The 27,568-nt window shown below is 40.1% G+C and overlaps 2 protein-coding genes across 3 annotated transcripts in view; one reads left to right on the forward strand and one right to left on the reverse strand.

Moving 5' to 3' along the window:
• LOC113528556 (multidrug resistance-associated protein 1) overlaps positions 1–15,770 on the forward strand; it is a 34,194-nt gene extending 18,424 nt beyond the window's left edge. Inside the window, exons 8-31 of the mRNA XM_034310007.2 lie at positions 1,375–1,581; positions 1,875–2,052; positions 2,734–2,895; positions 3,090–3,182; positions 3,321–3,524; positions 4,126–4,272; positions 4,452–4,539; positions 5,033–5,102; positions 5,633–5,759; positions 6,048–6,224; positions 6,478–6,645; positions 6,851–7,034; positions 7,610–7,682; positions 7,931–8,048; positions 8,956–9,163; positions 9,396–9,706; positions 10,396–10,595; positions 10,752–10,878; positions 11,642–11,743; positions 13,151–13,297; positions 13,396–13,554; positions 13,722–13,888; positions 14,176–14,370; positions 15,032–15,770. Of these exons, the coding sequence (XP_034165898.2) occupies positions 1,375–1,581; positions 1,875–2,052; positions 2,734–2,895; positions 3,090–3,182; positions 3,321–3,524; positions 4,126–4,272; positions 4,452–4,539; positions 5,033–5,102; positions 5,633–5,759; positions 6,048–6,224; positions 6,478–6,645; positions 6,851–7,034; positions 7,610–7,682; positions 7,931–8,048; positions 8,956–9,163; positions 9,396–9,706; positions 10,396–10,595; positions 10,752–10,878; positions 11,642–11,743; positions 13,151–13,297; positions 13,396–13,554; positions 13,722–13,888; positions 14,176–14,370; positions 15,032–15,140 (3,721 nt within the window). The 3' untranslated portion in view covers positions 15,141–15,770. The remainder of the gene's footprint in view (positions 1–1,374; positions 1,582–1,874; positions 2,053–2,733; positions 2,896–3,089; positions 3,183–3,320; positions 3,525–4,125; positions 4,273–4,451; positions 4,540–5,032; positions 5,103–5,632; positions 5,760–6,047; positions 6,225–6,477; positions 6,646–6,850; positions 7,035–7,609; positions 7,683–7,930; positions 8,049–8,955; positions 9,164–9,395; positions 9,707–10,395; positions 10,596–10,751; positions 10,879–11,641; positions 11,744–13,150; positions 13,298–13,395; positions 13,555–13,721; positions 13,889–14,175; positions 14,371–15,031) is intronic.
• A 1,287-nt stretch (positions 15,771–17,057) lies between these two features.
• The window catches only part of abcc1 (ATP-binding cassette, sub-family C (CFTR/MRP), member 1), a 41,356-nt gene continuing 30,845 nt past the window's right edge, over positions 17,058–27,568 (reverse strand). The window contains exons 20-32 of one of the 2 annotated variants that reach the window (XM_053239430.1): positions 27,523–27,564; positions 26,439–26,490; positions 26,081–26,213; positions 25,760–25,967; positions 24,721–25,031; positions 24,091–24,290; positions 23,018–23,144; positions 21,799–21,900; positions 21,233–21,379; positions 20,976–21,134; positions 20,555–20,721; positions 20,071–20,265; positions 17,058–19,762 (exon numbers count right to left, since the gene is read on the reverse strand). In XM_053239430.1, coding sequence (XP_053095405.1) covers positions 19,654–19,762; positions 20,071–20,265; positions 20,555–20,721; positions 20,976–21,134; positions 21,233–21,379; positions 21,799–21,900; positions 23,018–23,144; positions 24,091–24,290; positions 24,721–25,031; positions 25,760–25,967; positions 26,081–26,213; positions 26,439–26,490; positions 27,523–27,564 — 1,952 coding nt within the window. In that variant the 3' untranslated portion in view covers positions 17,058–19,653. The remainder of the gene's footprint in view (positions 19,763–20,070; positions 20,266–20,554; positions 20,722–20,975; positions 21,135–21,232; positions 21,380–21,798; positions 21,901–23,017; positions 23,145–24,090; positions 24,291–24,720; positions 25,032–25,759; positions 25,968–26,080; positions 26,214–26,438; positions 26,491–27,522; positions 27,565–27,568) is intronic. The other variant, XM_026916046.3, reaches the window with a different exon arrangement.

Below are 27,568 nucleotides of genomic sequence, written 5' to 3' on the forward strand. Positions count from 1 at the left end.
GTTATAGCAGCTATAAACAATCGTTCCATCACCAGCCTGTCTATTTTGACTCTCTTTAAATTAATAAGACAAAAATCATAGCTTGTCATGTTAACGAGAAACCACAAAGTGTAAAACTCCTCTGTTCTGAAGATGTCGGAAAAGTTCCAGCTTTACCTCCGACTGTTACAAAGCGCTGACACTGGAGACTCCTTCCATAAATGTTAAATAAACTTCTCCTTACAGAATATCAACAACTGCACATTTTTTAATCCCTATTAACATGAGACCCTGTGCCGGTTGTTACTATGGAAACGATAATGCATTAGGAGGAGTGTATTAAGTATAAACCTGCGAGTCTGAACTGCTGCTATAGAAAATTAATCAGCACCTTCTGACAAATAAGAATCCAGAATTCAAAATGCTGCGGAATAAAATTTTACAGAAAAAGTACTGTTCTCTGTGACATGTTTTTAAGAATATTACATTTTTATTTTATTATTATTTTTTTTTTAGGTGTTTTGTCCCCTGTATATGTATATACGCTCCCCCCGACTATATTTATATTTTTATATTTTTATAGTTTTCCTTTCCTCCCTGTATAGACGTAAATTCTGGTTTATGTACATTCTATTTTTATGCCATGGACAGTTGAAAAAAGCATTTCACTGCATGTTGTACTGTGTATGACTGTGTATGTGACCAATATAATTTGAATTTGAATTTGAAATGCATATAATAAAATTAAGCAATATCACACAAGAGTGCAACTATACTGGATATTGGCACAGTGGTGATTTGGCCATGATATGAATATTCAGAATAACCGCACGATTGTGAGTGTGATATTGCTTTTACAGTATGCAACAGTTCTATAGATAAGAAATTAATATTGAGTAAGCGACATTTCAGACACAATATGGCCAAATGTTCTGTTTATTTTTGCTCCGCTAGTGGAAATAGATCCCGAAGAAGCCACACTCACAATATAGCCCATTGGTTAGCTGGCTAGCTAGCTCCCATTGATTTGTACATTCCTGTTAAAGGTGCTTCTGGTAAAATTGGCTTCCCTTCCCTTCATATTTTAAGTCAAAAATTATATTCCTGAAATGTTTTATTTGCCATGTCCGCTGATGATGTCACTAACGTTACTGTAGTAAAAGATTCAAAATAGGAAGTGGAACTTTATGTGGCGAATACAGATGAGCGGATTGATACACACAGTGAAATGTCCCAGTGTGATTATAGGAAATATAGGCACTCCAATACAGGCCCTTGTCCAATCACATTAGTGGACCGGAACTAACTGTTGTATAATAAAAAAAAATGCCAAATTTAATTTAGTGTAATATAAAAACATAATGTAACCTGTGCCCTTTTTTCTTCTCTGCTCAGGCAGGAGCGGAGTGTAACTGCATCTCGAACCCTGAGCTGCAGGATCACGGAGCAGACGCAGCTCCTGCAGAAACTGCGTCAGGAGCAGAGCGCCGGTTTCCTCCTGCTGCGCACGCTGGCCAAAACGTTCGGCCCATACTTCCTGTCAGGAACCCTCTGCCTCCTCATCCACGACGCCTTCATGTTCTCCATCCCTCAGCTGCTCAGGTCAGAGAGAGTGAAGAAATTTTCATAATTCATACATTGTATAACAAATGACAGAATGAAAACAATAAAATAAATAAAACTTTACAAGATAAAAAGTAAGGAATGAAATGAACTACAATCTTACAATAAATAAAATGTGCAAGTATACATAAGAAAAATAAAAGCGCTTAGCTGTGAGGTTTTTAAGTTTTTAATTTCGTGCTGAGAGCTTTTTTCTGGAGGTTAATATCACTCAGAGGAATGAGCCACGTATGCCTTCTGCAGTGTGATTGTATTTTCTGTTCCTCCCTCAGCCTGCTGCTGGACGTGGTGAGAGATAAGGACGCCCCCTTGTGGAAGGGTTATTTATTCGCCTTCTCCATGTTCCTGCTCTCGTGCCTGCAGTCGCTCTTTAATCATCAGTACATGTACAGCTGCTTCACGGTGGGCATGAGGGTCAAAACCGCCATCATGGGTCTCGTCTATAGGAAGGTAGCGTCTCTTATTCATCACATCCATCGTTTATGTGCTGAAGTCTGACATTACATACACACTCAGCCTTGATTATTATATAAATATAATTATTAAATATTAACACAGTTACGTGGAACAGAAACATCAAAAGATCATTAGTCTCTCTGTCTCTTGCTATCTATCTCTCTCCTTTTCTCTCCCTCTTTTCCCCAACTGCTTCCCTCTCTCTCTCTCTCTTGTACTGTCTCTCTGTCTGTTCTTCTGTCTCCCCTCCCTCTCATTGTCTCTCTGTCTGTCTCTTGCTGTCTCTCTCTGTCTCTCTCATTGTCTTTCTCTTTCCCTTTCTCTCTCTCTTGTACTGTCTGTCTCTGTCTGTCTGTCCCTCCCACTCCTTGTCTCTCTGTCTGTCTCTTGCTATCCCTTTCTTTCTCTCTCTTTGTATCTCTCTCATCTCTCTTTCTCCTCCATCTCTCTCTCTCTCTCTCATTGTCTTTCTCTCTCCCTTTTTCTCTCTCTTGTACTGTCTGTCTCTGTCTGTTCTTCTGTCTGTCCCTCCCACTCCTTGTCTCTCTGTCTGTCTCTTGCTGTCTCTCTATCCCTTTCTTTCTCTCTCTTTGTATCTCTCTCATCTGTCTCTTTCTCTGTCCCTTTCTGTTTCTCCTCCATCTCTCCCTCTCTCTCCCTCTCTCTCTCTCTCAGTCTCTGGTGATCAGCAGTGCTGTGCGCAGGACGTGTACAGTGGGAGAGATAGTGAACTTGGTATCCACTGACACTCAGAAACTCATGGACTTTGTAGTGTACTTCAACGCTGTTTGGCTGGCGCCCATTGAAATTGGCCTGTGCCTTTTCTTCCTTTGGCAGGTAACAGAACAAAAACGAACTTTATTTCATAATTTAACAAGAAACTAACAGATTTCTCTTATCTGATCATTATTATCAGATGTTTAGCTATGAGAGAAATCATTAAAGGAAACTGAAATCTGTGTAGTTCACTGTGTTAATTATTGATATAATAAAACATTCTTGGCAGTGAATTCAGTGTTTTCACCCTGTAGCGTTTGGGCCCTTCGGCTTTAGCTGGTATCACCACAGTGATCTTTATCTTCCCTCTGAATGGCCTCATCGCCAAAATGCGCAGCAAACTGCAGGTAAGATGAGAAATCATTGTTTTATTGAATAAAATTGTTGATTATTGTTTCGTAAATGACTTTTCAAAAGTCCACTATAGGCTCATATGTACGATCACATGCCTTTTGATGATTTACTGTGCATGTGTCTGCTCTCAGGAGGTCCAGATGAAGCACATGGATGGACGTATAAAGCTGATGAACGAGATTCTGAATGGAATAAAGATCCTGAAGTTTTACGCCTGGGAGAAAGCATTCGAGGAGCGAGTGCTGAGTTTCAGGGAGAAGGAACTGAAGGCACTGAAGAAATCACAAATCCTTTATTCCATCTCCATCGCTTCCTTCAACTCCTCCACTTTCCTGGTACGTCACAGAAAATGTTATTCCTGTGCTGCAATAAGGCTAAGCAATTTTCTGTTTCTCTTGCCTTCCTTCACTGGGACTGAAAGACACAGAGGCCACGCCTCCTTCACTGGGTTATAAGATAGAGGCCACACCTCCTTCACTGGGACTGAAAGACACAGAGGCCACGCCTCCTTCACTGGGACTGAAAGACACAGAGGCCACACCTCTTTAAATAGGAATGACAAGTAAAGAAGCCATGACTCCTTCACTGAGACTGAAAGATACAGAGTCCACACCACTTTTAACAGGAATGACAGATACAGGCACAGAAGCTATGCCTCTTCCACTGAGACTGAGACCAATGCTCCAAAAACATGCCACGCCCATTCACTGGGACTGAAAAGACAGGGGCCACGCCTCTTTAAATAGGAATGACAGGTACAGAGGCCATGCCTCCTTCACTGAGACCTTGCCTCTTTCCTTAAGAATGACATGCACCAAGGCCACTCCTTCTTCCTTAGGACTGACATACACAGAGGCCACGCCTCCTTCATTAATAATCACCCCTGGTATGGTTCCACTGTTATTAAAACCTGATTGGAGGCTTGTGTGTGTTTAGATTGCGTTCGCCATGTTTGGATTCTACGTGCTGATCGATGAGAAAAACGTTCTGGATGCTCAGAAGGTCTTCGTCTCTCTGGCACTCATCAATATCCTAAAGACGCCACTGAGTCAACTGCCCTTTGCCATGAGCACCACCATGCAGGCGAGTCACCAGGCATCAAAAACATGCAAGATTCTTCACTAATAAAGTCTCATAGACTGATTTTATTGACTGTAGAGCTCCATCTCAGTTTGAAATAATGGATTCTTGGATAAAAATTTATATTATATATATATATATATATGTAGGAGAATAATGATGAAAATGACTGCTGTTTTCAGGCCGTTGTCTCTCTCAAACGTCTCGGAAAGTTTCTGTGTCAGGACGAGCTGAATGCGGACGCTGTGTTCAGAGCTCCATACACCCCGGGTGAGTGTGGAGTCAACATCTGAATACAATATTCATTATCTCTGTATACACACACACCAAAATTTAATTTAGGAAATACAGAAAGACAAAAATGAAATGTACACCAAGTTTCCCCTGACCTATCAGTCAAGACGTGTATGGTGTGTGTGAAATCTTCTGGTATAATTGTGTGTGTGAAATCTGTGGAATAATTCATTTTAATAACGCTTAATAGCATTTATCATATTTATAAACATAACACAGTTTTAGTATTGACAGAAGCAGATTAAATAAACTGACAAATGTTAAAATGACTAATTATACACCACTTGATTGAATAAATATATTTACGATAAAAAGGAAATTGGGCGTATTTGAATTTTTTTTTTGCGCATAGATGCTTTAAGATAAAAATAAGTCATTTAAATATAGAGAAGACTGCCAAGCTGCTATATAATTTAATACCACTGATACGTGACAGAGTTCATTATTATTATCTTTTCTCTTCCCTCAGAGGGCGATAGCATTGTGATAGAGGACGGCAGTTTCAGCTGGAGCAGAGACGGAGCGCTGTGTTTAAAGAGGTGAGCAGCTCGGGGTCAAAAAAAAAAGTACTGAATAATAATAATAATAATAATAATAATAATAATAATAATAAGTAAAGAATAAAACACTTGTGGGCTTGCAGTTACAGGAAAATAATCAATGACGTGGTGGCGTGATGAAGAATTACTGTTACCATGTCCTAAAGTGTTTTATTCCTCTTATACCACAGCAATTTGTCAACACATTAAATCCATTTAAAATGCACCTGTAATGGCCTGTAAAAAAGTGTATTAAAATTTTTTTTAAAAATTCAATATATATAAAGTAAAAAAATTCTGTTCTGTTGAAAATAAACAAAGCTAAAAATTTGAATGATTTTTGATTAAAAAATGATGCAGAAGAAAAATTTTAAAAATGTGCTCAGCTTCATTTATTTAATAAAAACAACATTTACATAGTAACTGTATATAAGTGCTATGTAAATGGAAGATTATTATTATTATTATTATTATTATTACTATTATTATCTGATCATCACAGAGATTATATTTATTATTATTTATTATAGAGTGAGTGTGAAAGTGCCGCACGGTTCGTTGGTGGCAGTGGTGGGTCACGTCGGCAGCGGAAAATCCTCCCTTCTTTCTGCCGTACTGGGGGAGATGGAGAAAAAGAGCGGAAATGTCACAGTGAAGGTATACACACACACACACAAACACACACACACACACACACACACACACATCTAAAGCTTACGAATGATATGGTTGAGCCAGAAAGTGTGTATATTTTTCAACCATATTTTGATATTCTCAGATTTAGCCATAATACTAACAATAAGTCTGATCGAAAATATCTGTGAGTAGCAAATCTATAGGAACACGTTCAGGTATCGTTCCTAATTTTCCCTCACGCTCTGTAGCATTAATGCAGCAGGACTGAAGCAGAGAGGAGATGTATGATGGGTAATATGTGTTGGTCAGGGTTCGGTGGCGTACGTGCCCCAGCAGGCGTGGATCCAGAACGCCACGCTGAGGGAGAACATCGTGTTCGGGCAGCAGATGAAGGAAAGCAGCTATCAGAGAGTGCTGGAGGCCTGCGCTCTCCTCCCAGACCTGGAGATCCTGCCTGGAGGAGACGACACCGAGATCGGAGAGAAGGTACGCTCACAGATAAGATGGCTGAGATGTAGGGCTGTGCGATATGACGATATTATATCAATATTGTGATAAAGTATTGCTGGCAATTTGTTAACAAAACTGATTTATATTGTGTATCGTAGAAATGCCTTTAAATATTGTGATATGATAGGAGTGTCATATCGCCCACCCCTAGTGAGATGATCTGGATTATCACACTTTGTATGAAGAAGAGACGGATGATGTTTTAAAAAGCAGCACATTTGGTGTTCAGGGTTTGAATCTCTCCGGTGGGCAGAAACAGAGAGTGAGTTTAGCACGAGCTGTGTACAGAAATGCTGATGTTTACCTGCTGGACGACCCGCTGTCCGCCGTCGACACACACGTGGGTCAGCACATCTTCGACAAAGTCATCGGGCCTAAGGGGATACTCAAAAATAAGGTAAGTTCATATGGAGTGCAAACAGAAATGTATTCGTGTAAAGCAAGTGTCCTGTGTGCAGAGGTGCCTTTTGATTTTCAGCTGAAATAGAAAGTCTGAAAAGTTTGACCATTAGAGAAGCGATCAGTAAAAGGATTATGTCCTGTATGTTCTCTGGGGTTGGCAGTCTGTTTGTGGTTTGATGGTGTTTTGTTGTTCCTCTCAGACGCGTGTGCTGGTGACCCACGGGCTCGGCTTCCTGCCTCAGGCCGACCTCATCCTGGTGATGGAAGATGGACAGATCATGGAGGCGGGCTCATATACAGAGCTGCTTGAGAGAAGGAACTCATTCGGTGACTTCCTTCAAATCTTCTCCAATACTGAACACAGGGAAAATTCCACTAACAGGGGTGAGACACTCTGGTAAAGAAATAAGGGAAGCATTGAATGGAAATGTAACTGATATTAATCAACTATTTATTAAGCATCAGCTGGAAAAAAAATACACTAGTTACATAATAAAACAGTTGGGGATGTGCTGTTATTGGAAAACAATCAGTGACTGTGATTTGCAGCTGTATGATTGTCAGAACTTCTGTTATAGAAGATGAATCAACCAATCAGAATCAAGAATTCAACAGCGCTGTGGATAATAATGCTTCAAGTCACTTTTATACTTAATTATCTTGCAACTGCTGGTTAATGCTCATGGGTAGATGCTTAATGAATAGTTGGTTAATATATAAATTATTGGTAATGACTTACTAACAACATAATACATTATTAATATAATGATGTAAAGTGTAATCCAGCTGTACTTCATATAGCAGTAGTAAACTGTACATTGCTATGGAGAAGAATTATTAATTGTAATATACATTATGTATTATTAGTTAGATAGACAGAAAGATAGATAGACAGATGGATAAAGACATTTTAGAGCTGTACGCTGAAGCCGGATGCTTGATACCTCGTTCTCCTTCAGGTCCGAGGAAATCAGTGTCGCGTCTGAGCATGACGGATTTCTCTATAGACCTCTTACAGGAGCAGCTCATCAGGTAAAAACACCACAAAGAGCTCATTATTCAGCTCATTATTATTTATTTATTTATTTTACATCATAGTTGTTCTGTAAAGATTCAGTAACTACAGTGAAACTAATAGGAACGGTAATCTTAAGAGATGATATGGGATAAAAGGACAGAACTTTGCTAAGCAGTGAACACAGCATGAGGGATAATGATGAGTAATTATTATTAGTTTATTATTAATTATTTGAGATTGTCTATGTTCTGTGTTCCCGCAGTGGAGATATGAGCAGTGTCGGTATTCAGACCATGGAGGCTTTAACAGACTTAGAACAGGAGCAGGATACAGAGGAGCTGGGAAAATTAACAGAGGCTGATAAAGCCCATACTGGAAGGGTGAGACACACACACACACACACACACACACACACACACAAAACAGTACAGTCAGTCTCAAGGTCTGAGGGTTAGTGACAAAATTGAAGTCTTTCACACACAGGTTCATTAATCACAAAAAAAAAATGAGCAAAATACACACACCATCCATTTTATTAGGAACACCTGTACACCTGCACTTTCATGCACTTATCTAATCAGCCAATCATGTGGCAGCAGTGCAATGCAAAAAATCATGCAGAAACAGGTCAAGAGCTTCAGTTAATGTTCATCAAACATCAGAATGGAGAAAAAGTGTGTGACTTTATCCATGGCATGGCTGTTGGAACCAGATGGGCTGGTTTGCGTATTTCAGAAACTGCTGATCTCCTGAGAAGTTCACACACAACAGTCTCTAGAGTTTATACAGAATGGTCTGAAAAACAAAAAACATTGAGTGAGCGACAGTTCTGTGGGTGAAAACGCCTTGTTGATAAGAGAGATCAGAGGAAAATGGCCGGATTGGTTCGTTTCTGCATTGCGCTGCTGCCACGTGATTGGCTGAGTAGATAACTGCATGCATGTGCACGTGTACACGTGTTCCTAATAAAGTGGACGGTGAGTGTACATGACATACTGTATACTTCATTTAAATGGCTCAAGTTCACTCTTAAGAATTAATAAATAAAATTTGAGAAAGTTTTTGGTAGTGGACTGGGTAATTTTGGACGCTACTGTATGGAAACTGTGTCAGGAATTGAACTCCACCTCACTAGTCCTATGATAAAGAACAGTTTTTAAAAGTAGCTTTACTTAAAGTTGTTAACTTGCCATGTTTTAACTGTTTCTACATTTAAGGCTGAGCAAACTGACACCAATCTGTTCTTCTATTGAGCATGCACTAAATCCCTGATTCGCTTACCTCCAGGTGAAGCTGGAGATGTACATGGTGTATTTCAGGACCATCGGCCTGGCCTTCATCATCCCCATCATCTTCCTCTACGCCTTTCAGCAGGCCGCGTCACTCGGATATAATTACTGGCTGCAGCTTTGGGCTGATGATCCCGTAATTAAAGGCTCTCAGAACAAAGCGGACGTAAAGCTGGCCGTGTTCGGGGCTCTCGGCTTCGCTCAGGGTGTGTAAGGCTGAATATTTCAGAAATTATTGAGAGGTGACAATGATGAGGATATGTTTTATTACATGTTCTGCTGTTGCATCTACAGAATTACTCATAGAGCACACACACTAATGAGCAGATGTGCAAAGCAAAAATACAGTTTTCAGGCACCATCACACTGGAACATTATAATGTTAATTATATTTTTAATATTGTACAGCCAGTAAGTGTATCTCTGTGTTCATTTCAGGGATCGCCATCTTCGCCACCACCATAGCCATCTCGTTAGGAGGCATCATCGCTTCTCACCATCTTCACCTGGACCTTCTGCGTAACGTCCTGCGCTCGCCCATGTCGTTCTTCGAGAGCACGCTGAGTGGAAACCTGCTCAACCGCTTCTCCAAGGAGGTCGACGCCATCGACTGCATGATCCCCGACGCCTTTAAGATGATGCTGGGATACGTGTTCAAACTGCTGGAGGTCTGCATCATCGTGCTCATGGCCACGCCCTTCGCCGGAGTCGTCATTCTTCCTCTCGCTCTGTTCTACGTCTTCATCCAGGTTTGATCTGCATGTCACATTATCGCTTTAACTAAAAACCAAATAGGAATAAAACACTCTGTGACATGCTGTTATAGGAAACTAATCAATGACAGGGTGGTGTGATGAAACAGGGTTCCTGAATTAATTATTTATTATCCAAATTAATTATTATCCAATAGCGGCATGTCCCGAAGTGTTTTATTCCTCTTATACCACGTCGATTTGTCATTAATGAGCAACACATCATAATTTCTATCCATTTATAGTTACCTTTAATGTTGTGGAACATCCGTGAAACAAGTTAGTTCCTGTTCTCACTTACGTTATGGCTATAAACAGTCATTTCCTCATAAGCTTCTCATTTTTTCTCCTCTGTTTCTCCTGAGGATTTTCCCGTGTCATTGTTACAAAGCGCTGACACTGGAGACTCCTTCCATAAATGTTAAATAAAGGTCTCCCTGTGATTGAGTTGTTACTATAGAAACAATAGCATAAGAGCAAGAGCATTAATACAAATCTGTGATTTGCAGCTGCACTGCTGTTAAAGATGCTTACAGAGGGTCAAAACTTTATGAATGTTATACCACAGAGCTTTGTTAATTCCAAGGTCTCGAAATGTTAAATATATAAAAGGTGCTGAATAAATAATCACTATGTAATGTATAATGCTCAAACATGCACTCTGTCTCAATTGATGTGATTTTTAGAGCTTCTACGTGGCTACATCCTGCCAGCTGCGGCGTCTGGAGTCGGTGAGCCGCTCGCCCATCTACACACACTTCAACGAGACGGTGCAGGGAGCGAGCGTGATCAGGGCGTTTGCGGAACAGCAGAGGTTTATCCTGCAGGCTAACAGCAGAGTGGATCACAACCAAACCTCTTACTTCCCCAGATTCGTCGCCACCAGGTCAGAGTTTTCACACAATCATGACACATCACAGAATCATTGTGTGTACTAAATACATCAGGAAGTTATAGCTACTAGTTAACTGGAACTGGTAAACAGACTGATGTTAGCGAATCCTGTTCCACCATAACCTGACTCGTGTTCTGATTTGTCTAGATGGCTTGCTGTCAATCTAGAGTTTCTGGGGAACCTGTTGGTCCTCGCAGCTGCGATCCTGTCTGTGATGGGAAGAGAATCTCTGAGTCCCGGGATCGTCGGCTTGGCCGTGTCACACTCTCTTCAGGTAGGCAAGTGGAAGAGAATAAATATGAAAAGCAGAAAGAGGCACCGCATTACACATTCACACTCTGCATCTCCTCATCTGTCTGTCTAATCATCTACAGTCAACTCCACAATTATTGGCACCCTTCAATGGGTAAAATTACTGCATACTGTAAAGATTAACTCAATATTTGAATAGTACACTAGGCAGGAGGGTCAGTGCTTTGTGTTAATCAGTGTTAAAGCTGTAAGTTTAATATTTCTGACATCATCAGGACAGAAACGTTTATGCGTTGTGATTTCTCAGTAACATGACAAGCTGCGTTTTTGTCTTATAGCGTGTGAGGGAATGACTGTTTATAGCTGCTATAACGTAAGTGAGAACAGGAACTGACATGTTTTGCAGAAGTCCCACAACATTAAATGTAACTATAAATGGGTAAAAAGTATGACATTAACTTCGTTAATAAACAAAAAAATGATTCGTGTTGACAAACTGCTGTGGTGTAAGAGGATGCTGTGATAGGAAACTTCATGGTGGTAACAGAAACTCCACCCCATCACTGATTATTTTCCCCTAACAGCACTTCCTTAAATGTTTTATTTCATACATATCCAATTTGCTTACTTTCATGAAGGTTGCCAATAATTATGGAGTTCACTATTTATCTATCCTGAATGGACAAAATGTCAAAACGAAGTGATATTTCAGCCATTCACTCATCACGTGGTATATAGTTTTAAATAATTAAGCATTATGTGTGTTATTGATTGTATTTCTGCAGGTGACGGGCATTCTGAGCTGGATCGTACGTGCATGGACAGATGTGGAAAACAACATTGTGTCTGTAGAGAGAGTGAAAGAGTACGCAGACACGCCAAAAGAGGTACAGTCTCAGAATCCAGCGCCAGTAGTAGCTGACTTGCTGTTAACCGATTTGGGTGAAATCAGGGTTGTGACATCATTAGAGGTGTAACACAGTGACACTATCTGTACCTGTGTAGTGCTTTAAATACTCGTGTCTGTATTTGGATTTAAATTTTACTGTGGGCGTGGCCTAAACCTGAAGGATTATTTAAAAGTAGGTATGAACCCTGTTAAGTGGAAACACTGGAAAAACCCCAGATACGGACTTCCTCAATCTCAGCTACACAGTGTTGGCAAATGAAGCTTTCCTCCCAAATATATCGAAAAACGGTTCATTACTCGAAGATTTTTAACACAGTGCACACTTAGTGGCATCCTGTGGTCGAAACCATGAAGTGCAGCTCCTAGTGGATGCTGCAGTAGGGTTTTGGTTTCCAGGTTTAGGTAACAATAAAGTCAACTGGTAACATTATTTAATGCTGTGTTACTTATATTTTGATATTACTTATCAAAAAGCAACCCCCTGATATTTTTTTGTTGGTATGGGCAAAGCTAAGCTCTTACACATTTTACTACAAATTTCTTATAAATAGACAACTTTAGTTGTTGATACGAATTCCTATTTTTCCCAAACTTTAGAAAGTCCTTGTTTCTTTGGTGGTTCCATAACTACAAAGCATCTCTGTATAAGCATCTTCACTAATCACTGTAACTAACTCGAACCTCTGTTTCCTTGAATAACCTTCGAAAAGTGTGCCAGGGTTTGAGCTTCTTTTGAATCACGTTCCAAACTAGTCACGTGGTTGTGTGCTGAAGTGAAGCTTCGGACGTGATTGGTCATGTGTTTTTTGCAGAACGAATTAAGAGACGTACAGTGTTTTGAAGCAAAAGGTTTTGTTTTTTTGACACACACCGTAGAGCTTCACTATGGAGGGTGACATCACTACAGCTACGCCACTCGAGTTCATGATTTTTCTCAACTAGACATGTGCACAGGATTGTTTCATTTCATTTCCTTCCTTTCATTTCTAACTTATTTAGTTGGTTCTATTTTCCAAAATATAAAAAAACTAGTAGCCTAATTTAAACCAGTGCAACCCTGCCCAGGCAGCTACTAAGGATGATCGAATGAACACCTCCTGCAGCACAGCATGTTTGTGTTAATGAACGTGGGCTTTGTTTGTTCTGCGAGCTTCATTTCTGACCACTCTCTTGTGCCAGCATGAAAGTTAAAACCTCCAAATCATATTTTTGTTCGTATCTTTTCATTATGAATGATGTATTAATTAAAGTATGCATACTTGGTTACATCCCTAGACATGATGTACCATAATCACGAAATCTGAAATAATTATACCACTAATTTAATTAAGGTTTGAAAACCAGATGAAATCAGAACAGCTGAGTCTGACGGTTTCTCTCACAGGCAGCTTGGTCGATGGAGAACATGTCCCTGCCCTCTCACTGGCCACAAACAGGCAGCATCCAGTTTCAGCAGTACGGACTGCAGTACAGAAAAGGTCTCGACTGGGCTTTAAAGGACATCACACTCAGCATCCAGGAGAGAGAAAAGGTAAACGTTATAACAACATCGTCAAACGGCTAACGGATAAGACAGAGGAAGGATTCATAGGGATGTCACTCTGGCTGCGTTTCTCTTCTGTCACTCAGATTGGGATCGTGGGGCGGACCGGGGCAGGAAAGTCATCTCTCGCACTCGGAATCTTCCGGATCCTCGAGGCGGCAAAGGGAGAGATCTACATAGACGGAGTGAACATCGCTGAGATTGGACTGCATGACCTCCGATCTCGCATCACCATCATTCCGCAGGTATGAACTCTAAACACACACACACACACACACACACACACACACACACATATATTCCCTTTCCATGTCCCATTCCTAGGTCCTAGGTTTTACATAAGATTACAGTAATCTAGTGTGCTGTGTATGAAGCGTTCCTCATCCTTGTGTGTGTGTGTTGTTCTGAGTAGGACCCGGTTCTGTTCTCCGGATCTCTGCGCATGAACCTGGACCCGTTCGATGGTTACTCTGATGAGGAGGTGTGGAAAGCTTTGGAACTCGCTCATCTCAAGAGCTTCGTGTCGGGCCTTCAGGAGAAACTGAACCACGAGTGTTCTGAGGGAGGAGAGAACCTCAGGTACTCCGGCTCACTCACTGCTCTCCTCGTCTCTGGAGAAGAGAAAGTCAGAGAACAGAGATGATAAAAAACATATTGCTGTGTGTTACTGATGACTTTAAGCTTTATTCTGTTACACACTCATGTGTATGTTCTGTTTGTAAACTGAAACCTGAATCCTCTGAATCTGATTCTGAATCATTTGACTCTGAATCAAACACTACACTTTGTTAGAGTTCTTATGTGTGTGTGTGTGTGTGTGTGTGTGTGTGTGTGTGTGTGTGTGTGTGTGTGTGTGTGTAAAACAGTCTGGGTCAGAGGCAGCTGGTGTGTTTGGCTCGAGCTCTCCTCAGGAAGACGAAGATTTTGGTTCTGGATGAAGCCACAGCGGCCGTGGACATGGAGACGGACAAACTGATCCAGTCCACCATCCGCACACAGTTCGAGGAGTGTACAGTGCTGACCATCGCTCACCGCCTCAACACCATCATGGATTACACACGGTACACACACACTCTCTCACACACACACACACACACACACACACACACACACACACACTGCCTCAACACCATCATGGATTACACACGGTACACACACACTCTCTCACACACACACACACACACACACACACACGCACACACACAGCTTCAACACCATCATGGATTACACACGGTACACACACACACACACAGAGCTTCAACGCCATCATGGGTTATACACGGTATACAAGCTCTCACACACACACCCACACACAGCTTCAACACCATCACGGATTATACACGGTACACACACAGGCACGCACACACGTGCACACACACACACCAACATGGATTATACACGGTACACACACAGGCACGCACACACACCAACATGGATTATACATGGTACACAGCTTCAAACCCATCATAGATTATACACTGTATATACACACACATACAGAGATTAAACACCATCATGGATTATACACGGCGCGCGCGCACACACACACACACACACACACACACACACACACACATACATACACACATACACACACACATACACACATACACACATACACACATACACACATACACACACACACACACACCCTGAACACCATCATGGATTAAATACAGTACACTCACACACGGTACACAAACTCCACTTTTTTTTCCACAGGGTTCTAGTGATGGAGCGCGGTTCTATCATAGAAATGGACTCGCCCTCTAACCTGCTCTCACAGAGAGGCCTCTTCTACGAGATGTGCCAGGAGGCGGGGCTAGTGTGACTTCTTCATCATCATCATCATCATCAGTGTAGCTTGTGCAGAAACGAGCAGCGTGATCAGCTCCTGAAGGAAGAAGATCTGCAGGACAGAACCTTCTGGAACTTTTTTTTTTTTTTTACACTTTTATACATGCACATGATGAAGGTCTTCATGAACAGTGTTACTCAGAGAAGAACTGTTACTAATGTGTTCATCTCTCTCTCTCTCTCTCTCCCCCTCCCTCTCATCCACTCATCCCCTCACTCATTCTGTATATCTGTTCATCCTCTTCATCCCTCCTCCTCCTCCTCCTCTGAAGGAACAGGAAGTTAATCACATACAGAGTGATGTAAAACCTCTGCAAGTCAGTGCTGAGTGTTTTGTACTGTATTATATTTGTATTTTTATATATATTTATAGGAAAATGTTAAAATTTATATATAAAGTCTTCTGTATGGTCATAAATAAAGATTAAATAAAAAAAAAAAACAAGAATTTTATTTGAATATCAGCTTCATGGAGTCTTTCTCTTACCTCAATACAAACCAGTTTGCTTTACACACACAACTATCATCATATAGCTTTATATATTATTAATACCACAGCAGGATCACACTGCTTCATCACACCAAGCCATCGTTGATTATTTTCCTATAACAGCATAACATCTAACGCTTAATTCCTTACATATAAAACAGTCTATAAATGTTATTCTATGCTCCGGTAATTATTTGTAAAACCTTAGACATTAAAAAGTTACAAAACTTTTATTCTCGCTACCGACATCGCATTTCTCTTTTCGTGACATTTACAAATGGCACAAAAATGGTTACAAAACTATTTATTTATTTTATTTAACTCTACATTTTGTTTCATGAAAGGAAGCACACTTCAAAACTAGTGCATGTATATTACAAATAATAACGATACGCATACATACTGAACAAACGCACACGGTATAAATAAGTAACAAATGAATGTGGCGTATTTGAAATGCAAAAGTTTGGTAATAAACTCCAAGACTGCCCATAAAACGATGCGTTTGGTACATTCAGCTATTACACACTCACGCACAAAAAAAAAAAAAAAAAATCAGCAGGTAGAAAGATGCTTAAAAGAAAATAGCTCTGGATATATGTAGAGATACGGAGTGCTCGTAATGTAAGAATTCAGACTTCATTATCAGAAGGAAAATAAATCTTTGTTGTATATAAGAAGAGGAAGCAGCTTTAAATAAAATTTGCATAGATAAAAATAACAGAAGCACAATCTCTTAAACATGGCAAGTAAATAGTTAACACATTAAACTGGACACGAGGCGATAATCTCTATATTCAACTTGAAACTACGCTGAGATGACATAGTGGTTATTTTTTTTAATAAGGCAAAGCGACAAACTAATATATTAAGTATGTATTAAAATATATTTCTCCAGATGTATTTGGTGGCCACAAAATGATTAATTATTGCATAATAAACCGAGTGAATTAGATCATTGTGGCTACAGAAACCTAGACAGGATGACAAACCTACAGATGATTGTTAACATTAGACATTACTTCAATTTTAGAATGACGAATATATATCGGTGTTACGACACGGATATACCGTTAGCCCACGTCTCCTTCCCTGTCAAATAATTAACGAGACGCCACGTGTTAAGAGTGACCTTCTACAAAATATTAGGTTACACAACATGAGGTACCTTCTTCATGGGCTCGATTTATTTTTAAAAAATACACCACAGCGCTGTTGAATTCTCGATTCTGATTGGTCAGAAGGTGTTGATTCGGTTTCTATAACAGCAGTTCGGACAGTAGTGCAACTCCAAACACAGGTTTACATTAACACACTGGTTCTAATACGTTATTGTTATGCAACAAACACGTATAACAGTTGATGTGGTGAAGTTTTCTGTAAGGAGTTTTTTTTTTCCGTCCACGTTTATGGAAGGAGTCTCCACTGTCAGCTCTTTGTAACAGTCAGAGGTAACGCTGTAACTTTATGACATCTGTGACTTTACACCTTGCGGTATCTGTTTTTTTTTTTTTCTTGTCTTATAAACTTAAAGAGAGGCTGGTGAGGAAACGGCTGTCTATACCCGATAAGTCATAACAAAGGAACTTGTTTTACAGACATTCTACATTAAATGTAACTAGAAACAGATAAAAACATGACATGTCATTCTGTTAGATTGTACTTTCTGTAAAACTGCTATAGTATAAGAGGAATAAAACACTTCAGGATGTGCTGTTATAGGAAAATTCCACCCAGTCACTGATTATTTTCCTATAACAGCATGACAGTGTGTGTTTGATTCCTTACATAACCACCATTTCACCTCAGCAGCTCTGTTTAAAGGACACATCAGGGATCATTTCAATCGTCATCACAGCACCGTGTACCACTCAGAAGTCAAGTGCCTGAGAAAGTATTTGAGAAGTCTCCCGTACTAAAGTCTGTCAGGAGGCAACACAATGAGATCTAATGTTCAATAATGTTTTGGGGGGAAAAATAAAAAGCACACGAATCGAGATGAAGCTTAGTAATCTGTGATAAAAGACTGGCCGATTATGTAATGATATGAGAGAGCGAGTTTACATTCAACATCATGAAGGTTATTTTTTTCTCTTGCTGTGTTTAGACAGTATTTTCCCCTCTTTTGGCTGCTCCCATTCAGGGTCGCTACAGCGGATCACCCGTCCACATATTTTGGATTCTGGCAGCAGTTTTACGCCGGACGCCCTTCCTGACGCAACCCTCAGCACTTCGGGGCTTGGGACCAGCACTGAGACTGCACTGGCTCGCGTTTAGACACACAGTACAGATCTCTATTTGATATAATCAACGTCTTTTTTCCTTATAGTGCGCAAAGACGCCGTAATGATGCGATCAACTGGGCTGGTACCTCATGTGACCTGAGTGTACGTCTTTTTTTTTTTTGTTAGAAACCCAGCAAAAAGAAATGATGTGTCGTATTGTTAGAAACCCAGAAAAAAGATTTGATGTGTCGTATCGAAGATGGCAAGTTTAAGCAAAAGATTACGACCCTGTAAAGGAAGTACGCAGCCAGTGTAGACATACGTACTAGTGGCATCATCTATTGAAATGAAATATCATAGAAATGTCAGTGGTAAAAAATTGTCTTCTAGGATGATACTATTATGTGCAACCTGCGATATTTAATTTTAATACAGCTACAGTTATTAGTGTGCATTCACACTAGCAAGCAGGAAGCAGTGACACTGCTCCAGGTCTGTCTCCTGTGGGCGTGGCACAACTGCTAATGTTGTCTCTTGTGGGCGTGGTTTGTAAATTCCAATAACAAATAGGAGAACCCAGATTTTTAGAGCATCCAAACTTTTTTTTTTGCGCGCATGACACCACGTTATATTTATTTAGGTACCTTGTTTATTTTATTTTGTTTTATTTCACTCTAAGGAAAAGAACAAATAACCTGGATTGTTGTTTTATTGCATCATTACTATTTATTTATTTTTTTAATTTGAGCTTGCTAGTGTGAACGCAGTTTTAATGAAACGGATCATCACCACTTTCCTGTCTTTTTTACAGTTTTCTCCTAAAAATGGCAGGTTTATTTATTAGATAATGCAGAGACCTAAGAGGACTCTGTCAATTATATTAACTTTCTGTTCTGTAATCTTTGGACTGCTTCACACGCTCGCGCACACACACACACACACGCATGCGCACACACAAGCACACGCGCACACGCACACGCAAGTGGGAGGTATTCATGGATTCAAACCTACACGTCGTTGGACTAAGAGAAGGCCTTGTTTTGTTCCAAAGCTTGAATGGACTGTACAAAAAGCCTTTAACACATCTCGCTTTAAAGACCCTGACACACCGGCAGCCTCGAGGTTCTGAAAGAAAATTGACACGTCCAGAAATGTCGATTTATAAATTAAACTAAACTAAAGTTCTCTTTTTGTACTTCAAAAATAACATCTTACTCAATGTTGTTTTTGGTGTGAAAAATTTGAGTCTTTCTCTACAGTAACAGTTCGTCCAGCAGCAGGAAAAGAAAGTGCTAGTTAAAGATCATCTCCCCACAGGCTCCGCCCACAGCTGTGTTCTAGAATGGACAGTTAATTCTGGCATGAGAGCTGTGTTCTAGAATGGAGGGTGGATTCCGGAGTGAGAGCGGTGTTCTAGAATGGAGGGTGGATTCCGGAGTGAGAGCTGTGTTCTAGAATGGAGGGTGGATTCCGGAGTGAGAGCGGTGTTCTAGAATGGAGGGTGGATTCCGGAGTGAGAGCTGTGTTCTAGAATGGAGGGTGGATTCCGGAGTGAGAGCTGTGTTCTAGAATGGAGGGTGGATTCCGGAGTGAGAGCTGTGTTCTAGAATGGACGGTAAATTCTGGAGTGACTGCTGTGTTCTAGAACAGACAAGGACATCCAGTGTGACAGCTGCATTCTAGACTGCACAGTGGATTTCAGAGTGATCATGCCAGAAAGACTGCTGCTTCTGTCTTTTTCTTTCTTTCTTTTTTTTTTTTTTTTCTTTAAATCAGGCCAAACCCGAGTCTTTAGCCATCTTGTAGAAGATCCCTCTCTTTGCAATGAGACTGGATGGAGAATCAAACTCCACCATCTGGCCTTTATCTAGAACCAGCACCCTACAGAAACAGAAAAAACAAAATGTGAGCAGGTATTGTGTGTGTGTGTGTGTGTGTGTGTGTGTGTGTGCGCGTGTACCGTGTGTAATCCATGATGGTGTTGAGGCAGTGTGTGTGTGTGTGTGTGTGTGTGTGTGTGTGTGTGTGTGTGTGTGTGTGCCGTGTATAATCCATGATGGTGTTGAGGCAGTGTGTGTGTGTGTGTGTGTGTGTGTGTGTGTGTGTGTGTGTACCGTGTGTAATCCATGATGGTGTTGAGGCGGTGTGTGTGTGTGTGTGTGTGTGTGTGTGTGTGTGTGTGTGTGTACCGAGTGTAATCCATGATGGTGTTGAGGCGGTGAGCGATGGTCAGCACTGTACACTCCTCGAACTGTGTGCGGATGGTGGACTGGATCAGTTTGTCCGTCTCCATGTCCACGGCCGCTGTGGCTTCATCCAGAACCAAAATCTTTGTCTTCCTGAGGAGAGCTCGAGCCAAACACACCAGCTGCCTCTGACCCAGACTGTTACACACACACACACACACACACACACACACACACACACACACACACACACACACACACACACATAAGAACTCTAACAAAGTGTAGTGTTTGATTCAGAGTCAAATGATTCAGAATCAGATTCAGAGGATTCAGGTTTCAGTTTACAAACAGAACATACACACGAGTGTGTGACAGAATAAAGCTTAAAGTAATCAGTAACACACAGCAATATGTTTTTTATCATCTCTGTTCTCTGACTTTCTCTTCTCCAGAGACGAGGAGAGCAGTGAGTGAGCCGGAGTACCTGAGGTTCTCTCCTCCCTCAGAACACTCGTGGTTCAGTTTCTCCTGAAGGCCCGACACGAAGCTCTTGAGATGAGCGAGTTCCAAAGCTTTCCACACCTCCTCATCAGAGTAACCATCGAACGGGTCCAGGTTCATGCGCAGAGATCCGGAGAACAGAACCGGGTCCTACTCAGAACACACACACAAACACACCCAAACACACACAAACACACACAAACACACACAAACACACACAAACACACAGAAGAAGCTTGACCATAAAGTTTTTGAATCTTGAAAAACAATAGAAAGAAAGAAAGAAAGAAAGAAAATTCATGATGTAGGTTATATAAGAGAAGCCAGACAAAGTTATGTAAAGACACACATTTGTTTGTGTGTGTGTGTGTGTGTGTGTGTGTGTGTGTGTGTGTGTTGTGTACCTGTGGGATGATGGTGATGCGGGAGCGCAGCTCATGAAGGCCAAGCTCAGCGATGTTCACGCCATCAATACAGATCTCACCCTGAGCCGCCTCGATGATCCGGAACAATCCGAGGGTTAGAGACGACTTCCCTGCTCCGGTCCGACCCACAATTCCCACCTAGTTTTAAAATGGTTTTATTATTACTGCATTGTAACATTGCTTAATTAGTATTAACGGTAAAACAAGTTAATTGAATCCTTTGGAACACAGCCCACCTTCTCTCCTCCCTCGATGGTCACGTTGATGTCATGGATGGCCAGTTCCAGGTCCTGTCGGTACCTCAGGCCAAAATTCCGCATCTCGATGTGGCCGCCTGTGGGCCATCCGGGAGGAACCGAGCTTTTCTCCAGTCTCCATTCCGCCTGAGAAAAACACAGCACTGCTCATCACACACGACAAACCACCAACTAATACTACTGTAATGATAATAATAATAATAATAATAATAATAATAATAATAATAATAATAATAATTAAAAAAATTAGCAAATGAAAAAAGTATGATGCTGCAAAATTTCAGTTAAAAATCTTAAGATAAACACATGACATGCTACAGTCACAGTATTTACACTTCTTACGTACAACTTTACTACACTACATTTTTTACACAAAAATGTTATTAAACACTACTTCCACAGTCCTAAATATTTTTATTATATTTTGTAACAAATTTTATTACATTTATTATATCTGATATATTCTAGCTTGTCCTGCAAAGCACAATGCCAATCCGTGGGCTTTTCAGCACTACCTTGTGTTTTATACACACTGCTGCACTTACCTCTTTCTCTGTTTCTCCGTACTCTTTCACTTTTTCTACGGCTACGATGTTGGTCTCTAACTCCGACGACATTCTCACCAACCAATTAAGGGACGCAGTGACCTGCACGCAGGAGCCATAATGACAGAGACCATTAGCAGAGCACGCTGTATCTATATAAATACAGTACATCAATATAATACAGCTTTTTACCACATCCAACAATTCAGAAAGGTTTATGGAACCATATATAACATATAAAAGAACTTAAGAAATAAAGACAGGATGAAATCTGAGTCGTTTCTTCAGCTGTATGTTAGTCAGGATCTCTCGCAAGAAAATTTCAATGAAAGGCAAAGTTTCACCAAACTACTGATAGGAAGTGTGTATTTGTCCTTTATACCACCACCACCACCACGCTGTTTAATTCTCAGACGCTCCGCAGAACGGATTAAAAGACGTGTGTGTCTGTTGATGTGGTAAAAACCTGCTTATTTAACATATAGTACTGTGCAGTGGTCTTAGGCACATGCAAAGAAATGCTGCAGCAAAGATGCCTTCAAAAATAATGAAATGTTTCTACATTAAAAAATACCATAAAGAGCAGTAAACAGTAATAAATAAAACAAAGTCAATATACTTCGCTTTCAAAAGCTGTAAGTGTTACTGAGCATCTTGCAGAAGCAGCCACAGTTCTTCTGGAGACTTTGACTTCTGAAAAATGCTCTCTTATGTAATTCACTGCTTTCTTTACGGACATACAAACATTTTTCTGTAACATTTAATTTTGTGCTGGAAAACTAATGTTTGGAATCTAAAATGTTTTTGTACTGAATCAATAATGTAGAAGTCAGAAAATAAAAATCTATAACAAAGATTGTACTGAAAAAAAAAATAGACTGCCTAAGACTTTTGCACAGTACTGTACATTAAAGGAGTCTCCAGTGTCAGTGCTTTGTAAAAGTCAGAGGATTCTGGTTTATAAGTAACAGGACAAGCTGTGTTTAAAAAAAAAATTAAAATAAATAAATAAAAAGAGAGAGAGAAAAAAATAAAGGCTGGTGAGGGAGTGAATGTTTATAGCTGCTATAAAGGAATTGTTTCAGGAACTGGCTTTGTGGATGTTCTATAATATTACATGTAACTATATGTATATATATATATATATATATATATATATATATGTATATGTGTGTGTGTGTGTGTGTGTGTGTGTGTGTGTGTGTGTGTGTAATGTGACCTGCAGGGCGTAGGAGATGGAAAGTCCCATGAGGCCTGGACTCAGACTGTCTCTGGCCATCACAGCAAAAAACGCAGCAAACGTCACAATGCAGTTCCCCACAAACTCCAGCCTCACTGCTAACCACCTACACACACACACACACACACACACACACACACACACACACACACACACACATATATATATATATATATACATATACATACATATAGTTACATGTAATATTATAGTAACCGTGTGTGAATATTACTGTGAATAATGTACGGTTAAATCTGTTGGTATTTAACTTGATAAATGAAGCCCAATGTACAAATCACACATCATACACAGTGGAGTCCAGATGTCTGACAGCACTAGTGAAAATGCTTCTATTTTTGCATTCTTTTCTTATTTAATACAATTTTCATTACAAATTATATTACTGACAACAACTTGAGTGAAAAGTAAAATCTGAAATATTTATACAAATTTCAGTTTCTTAGTATTTGGTACGTCCTTGTTTTTGCTTTAATGACAGTGTGCACTTGAGCTGGCATGGTCTCCAGAAGTTTGTGCAAAAAATCTTATGATCCATTTTAGATCAAATCCACTGGCGTGTCATCTGATCACACACTTCAATAGAAGAGATTATACATGAGGAAAATCGGACCTTTAGTATAAAGCAGTTAAAATGCTCAATATCACACATCTGCTCACATTTGAACAGGGAACTAGAAATAGTGCTGAGTTCTTAATATTAAATATTCTACATATTGAACGTTTACTTTCTTTGTTTCAAACATTTCAAAATTCTAAAACCTATATATATATAGAACATATGTCTAATTATGCAGTTTTACATGAATTTTTTGTCTGTATATATCTAGACATATCTTTCACCTGATTGCAATTTAGATTTTGAAAAATTTCTCTAGGCGCAATTTTGATTCATGGAAGAGAGTTTGATTTGATTCAGAATCAAAATCAATTCAAAAATCTGATTTCGATTCCAAATCAAATTCTAAGTCAGATGTTGCCTCTGTGTGTGTGTGTGTGTGTGTGTGTGTGTGTGTGTGTGTGTGTGTTGAGACCTGTTAGCCACGATGCTAGGGTAGTAGGCTTTCTGGTTGTGATCCACTCGTCTGTCGCTCTCTCCGATGAAGCGATTCTGCACTCCGAAGGCACGGATCACGCTCGTACCCAGCAGGGTCTCGTTGAAGTGCGTGTACACCGGAGAGCGGCTCACTGACTCCAGACGCTTCAGCTGCCGAGACGAGGCCACGTAGAAGCGCTAAAACACACACAAAGAGGAGGTAACAATATGGCCACACACACACACACTCGCTCTCTCATAATACTGTATGCATAAACAACAACAAATCTCAGCAGCTACTACCTTAAAAATACACGTGAAGCGTTTCTCTAAGGAAAGATTCAAAACCCAGTTAAGTACAAATATTGTATAGTGTTTCCAAAACATTTCCAATAATGGTTGCAACTGGGTCTGCTAAGTATTCTCTGTTTTTATATCAACTGCAGAGGGCACTAAAGGACCAACTTAAAGAATTCTGGTGAGTTCCATAACAGTAGCATGTTTAAAAAGCTTCATAAGACGTTACTGATTGCTGTTAAAACGATTAGCTGATCTTATTAGTCGTTAAGATTGCTATCTGTGATGACACGTCTGTGAGTCGGGTTTAAACGTCAGTGAAATGTCACACCTGCACGAAGAAGTAGAAGAGCCCCAGAGGAGGGATGATGATGGCCACGAGTGGAGTGGCGATGAGGATGACGGTGCATGCTCCCAGCACGTTAAACATGGAGCCCATGAACATCTTGATGATGCTGGGGATCACCGAGTCGATGGTGTCCGTCTCCTTGGAGAAGCGGTTGACCAGGTTCCCGCTTGGAGTGCGCTCGAAAAACGACATGGGCGAGCGCAGGACGTTATACAGCATGGTCTCGTGGAGGTAGCGAGACGCCAGGATCCCACCCACAGACACGGAGATGGAGTAAGAGAACACGGCAATGCCTGCGAGAAAAGCAGAGTGTCAACACGGTGTAATTCCTAACATGTTATTAGGGTGTAAATGTATATTTTAGTTAATTAAAAGGCTATATTTGTTTACATTTTGAGTTTCAAAACTCAAAAAAACAGCTAACTTCTGCCAAAATCACTGCCTTTACTTTCTAAGAACTAGATGTGGTTTAAGGCCTGTATGGATAGAAAAGATTTTGGTGATGATTGTAGGGGTGTAAGGATCGTCAATTGAAAAAGCAATTGAGGCCACAATCATAAATCGATTATCATCGATTGCAATTGATTATGTCAGAAGCAACGGACAATGTAAAAAATAAATCATATTATTAAACTTCTGTAAATATTTGAATAGGCAAAGATTTTCCCATAACCCAGATACTTCCATTCACAAATTAACATGGCCTTAAGAATCAAAACTGTATCGCAGCATAGCAGATTCACGGTATTGTTAATTATCAAATTGTTGCTTTAAAAATCAAACTGTATCATATCGTAGCAGAGTCAGTGGTGCTGTCCAATACTGACTGGAAATCATATTGTGTCAGATTCAGTAGAATCATAGGCTTAAGAATCTAAATCATATCATAACGCCTGAGGTTTACACTCCTATGAGAGAAATGTCTAAGTGTGTCCTGGCTGACTGACTACGCTTGCGGTAACTGTGTACTGTCCCATTTTTTTTTTTTAAAAAAAAAAAGAAGAATATTATTTTTTTTAACCTTGTGTGAGTCCCAGAGCTCCATACACTCCCAGTCGCATGTCTCTGTTGGGCTGAGTGCCGTTAATGACCGGATCATCCGTCCATAAGCTGAGCCAGTAATTGGAACCCAGAGACGCTACGTGATGAGCGAGGAAGAGGAAGATGCTGAAGATGGACAGACACACTCCGATGGCTTTCATGTACTCCCAGAACACGGCGAGCTTCACCTGCGACACACGTAATAGCATATTCGATGGACACACAAAAAAAAAAAATTCCATATACAGTTAAATTGTGTGTTGTATTACAAGCAGTTTGTATTTTTGTAGCTCTGACTCACTCTGCCTGTCTTGGCTTTATCTGCCTCGGTCAGTTTGGCCACGTCTGTAGATTTTGTTTTCTGCTCTTTGACGTCATTGCTTTCCGTTTTCTGCTTCATGGTTCCTGCTGCGGTTAAAGAAACCTGGCTCTGTCTGTAGAGAAACACACACACACACACACACACACACACACACACACAGACACACACACAGACACACACACACACACCAATTAGCCTTCACTAGCCTAATTAGCAATTAAAATATAATAAAAGCAAGAACATTCATTTATAAATCACAAATGAAATTCTATGCATTAAATAAATGAACAAATTTATTTAGTAATTGATATAAATCTTGTTCTATGCATCATCTCACCTCAGCAGAGCCGCTGGACCTCCGTTTTCCAGCGTTTTCCGTGGAGTTGTATCTGGATGAGACATTGAAACGGCAAATCGATTACACAGAGGAAAAAAAATTATATGCATTTGACATGCACATAAAAAAAAAAAACCAATGTCCTGTTATTTAACAAAGGTCTTGATTATGGTGAAGCTTTGTAGGAGAAACTTTTTTTTTTTTTTTTTTAAACATTTATGGAAGGAGTCTCCAGTGTCAGCACTTTGTAACAGTAGGTAAAGCTGTACATTTTCCTGCATGTGGTTTCTCAGCAACACAACAAGTTTTTCTGTCTAATCAACTTCCAAGTCAGGGAACAACCGTTTATTAAAGACTTATGTGATAACAGGAAATAACTTGTTTCATGGACATTCCACAACATTAAATCTCACTACAAACTGATAAAAAACTATGATGCGTCATTATTTAATAAACAAAAAAATGTAATGATTGGCAAATTGCTGTGGTGAAAGAGGAATGAAGCACTTTGGAACATGAAGGTATTGGATAATAATCAACTTTGGGGTGGTAACAGTAACTCCGCTTCATCACACCACCCCTTAATTGATTATTTTCCTATAACAGCACACCCGAAGTGTTTTATCCCTCTTGTGCCACAGCAATTTGCCAACGATTACAGCTGTTTTATTAATTAAATAATGAAATGTCGTACTTTTTTTTTCTATTTACATGTAATGTTTACTTCTCGGGGTTTTACAGTATTATGATAATGTATTTAAAACAATTTTCTCCACATGTACTTAGGCAGCTGCTCATAAATAGAATACAAGGATCAAACAACTATTGAGCTGGAGTGTTGTCTAGTGGAGAATATTTTAAAATGTATTTTCTAATAAATTTATTTTAAGACCAGTTAAACGTGGATGGTGAGCTGAAGGCTTATCGATACAGATAGCTTGCCCATATCTATCTGATCCAGTTAACACGGTAAAATAGTCCAGAGAACACACTCGGGGAAGTAAAAAAAAACATCATGCGACATGCAAACCCGTGCAGCCTGGACATGTTTTGCATAACCTAACGAACAACGAGACCCTCCAACCTTCAGATTTCTCATTCTGTTCTTCCTGCACCCTTCCCTCTTCTGA

This window comes from Pangasianodon hypophthalmus, chromosome 13, assembly GCF_027358585.1.
Source record: "Pangasianodon hypophthalmus isolate fPanHyp1 chromosome 13, fPanHyp1.pri, whole genome shotgun sequence".
In the NCBI taxonomy this organism is placed as follows: domain Eukaryota; kingdom Metazoa; phylum Chordata; class Actinopteri; order Siluriformes; family Pangasiidae; genus Pangasianodon; species Pangasianodon hypophthalmus.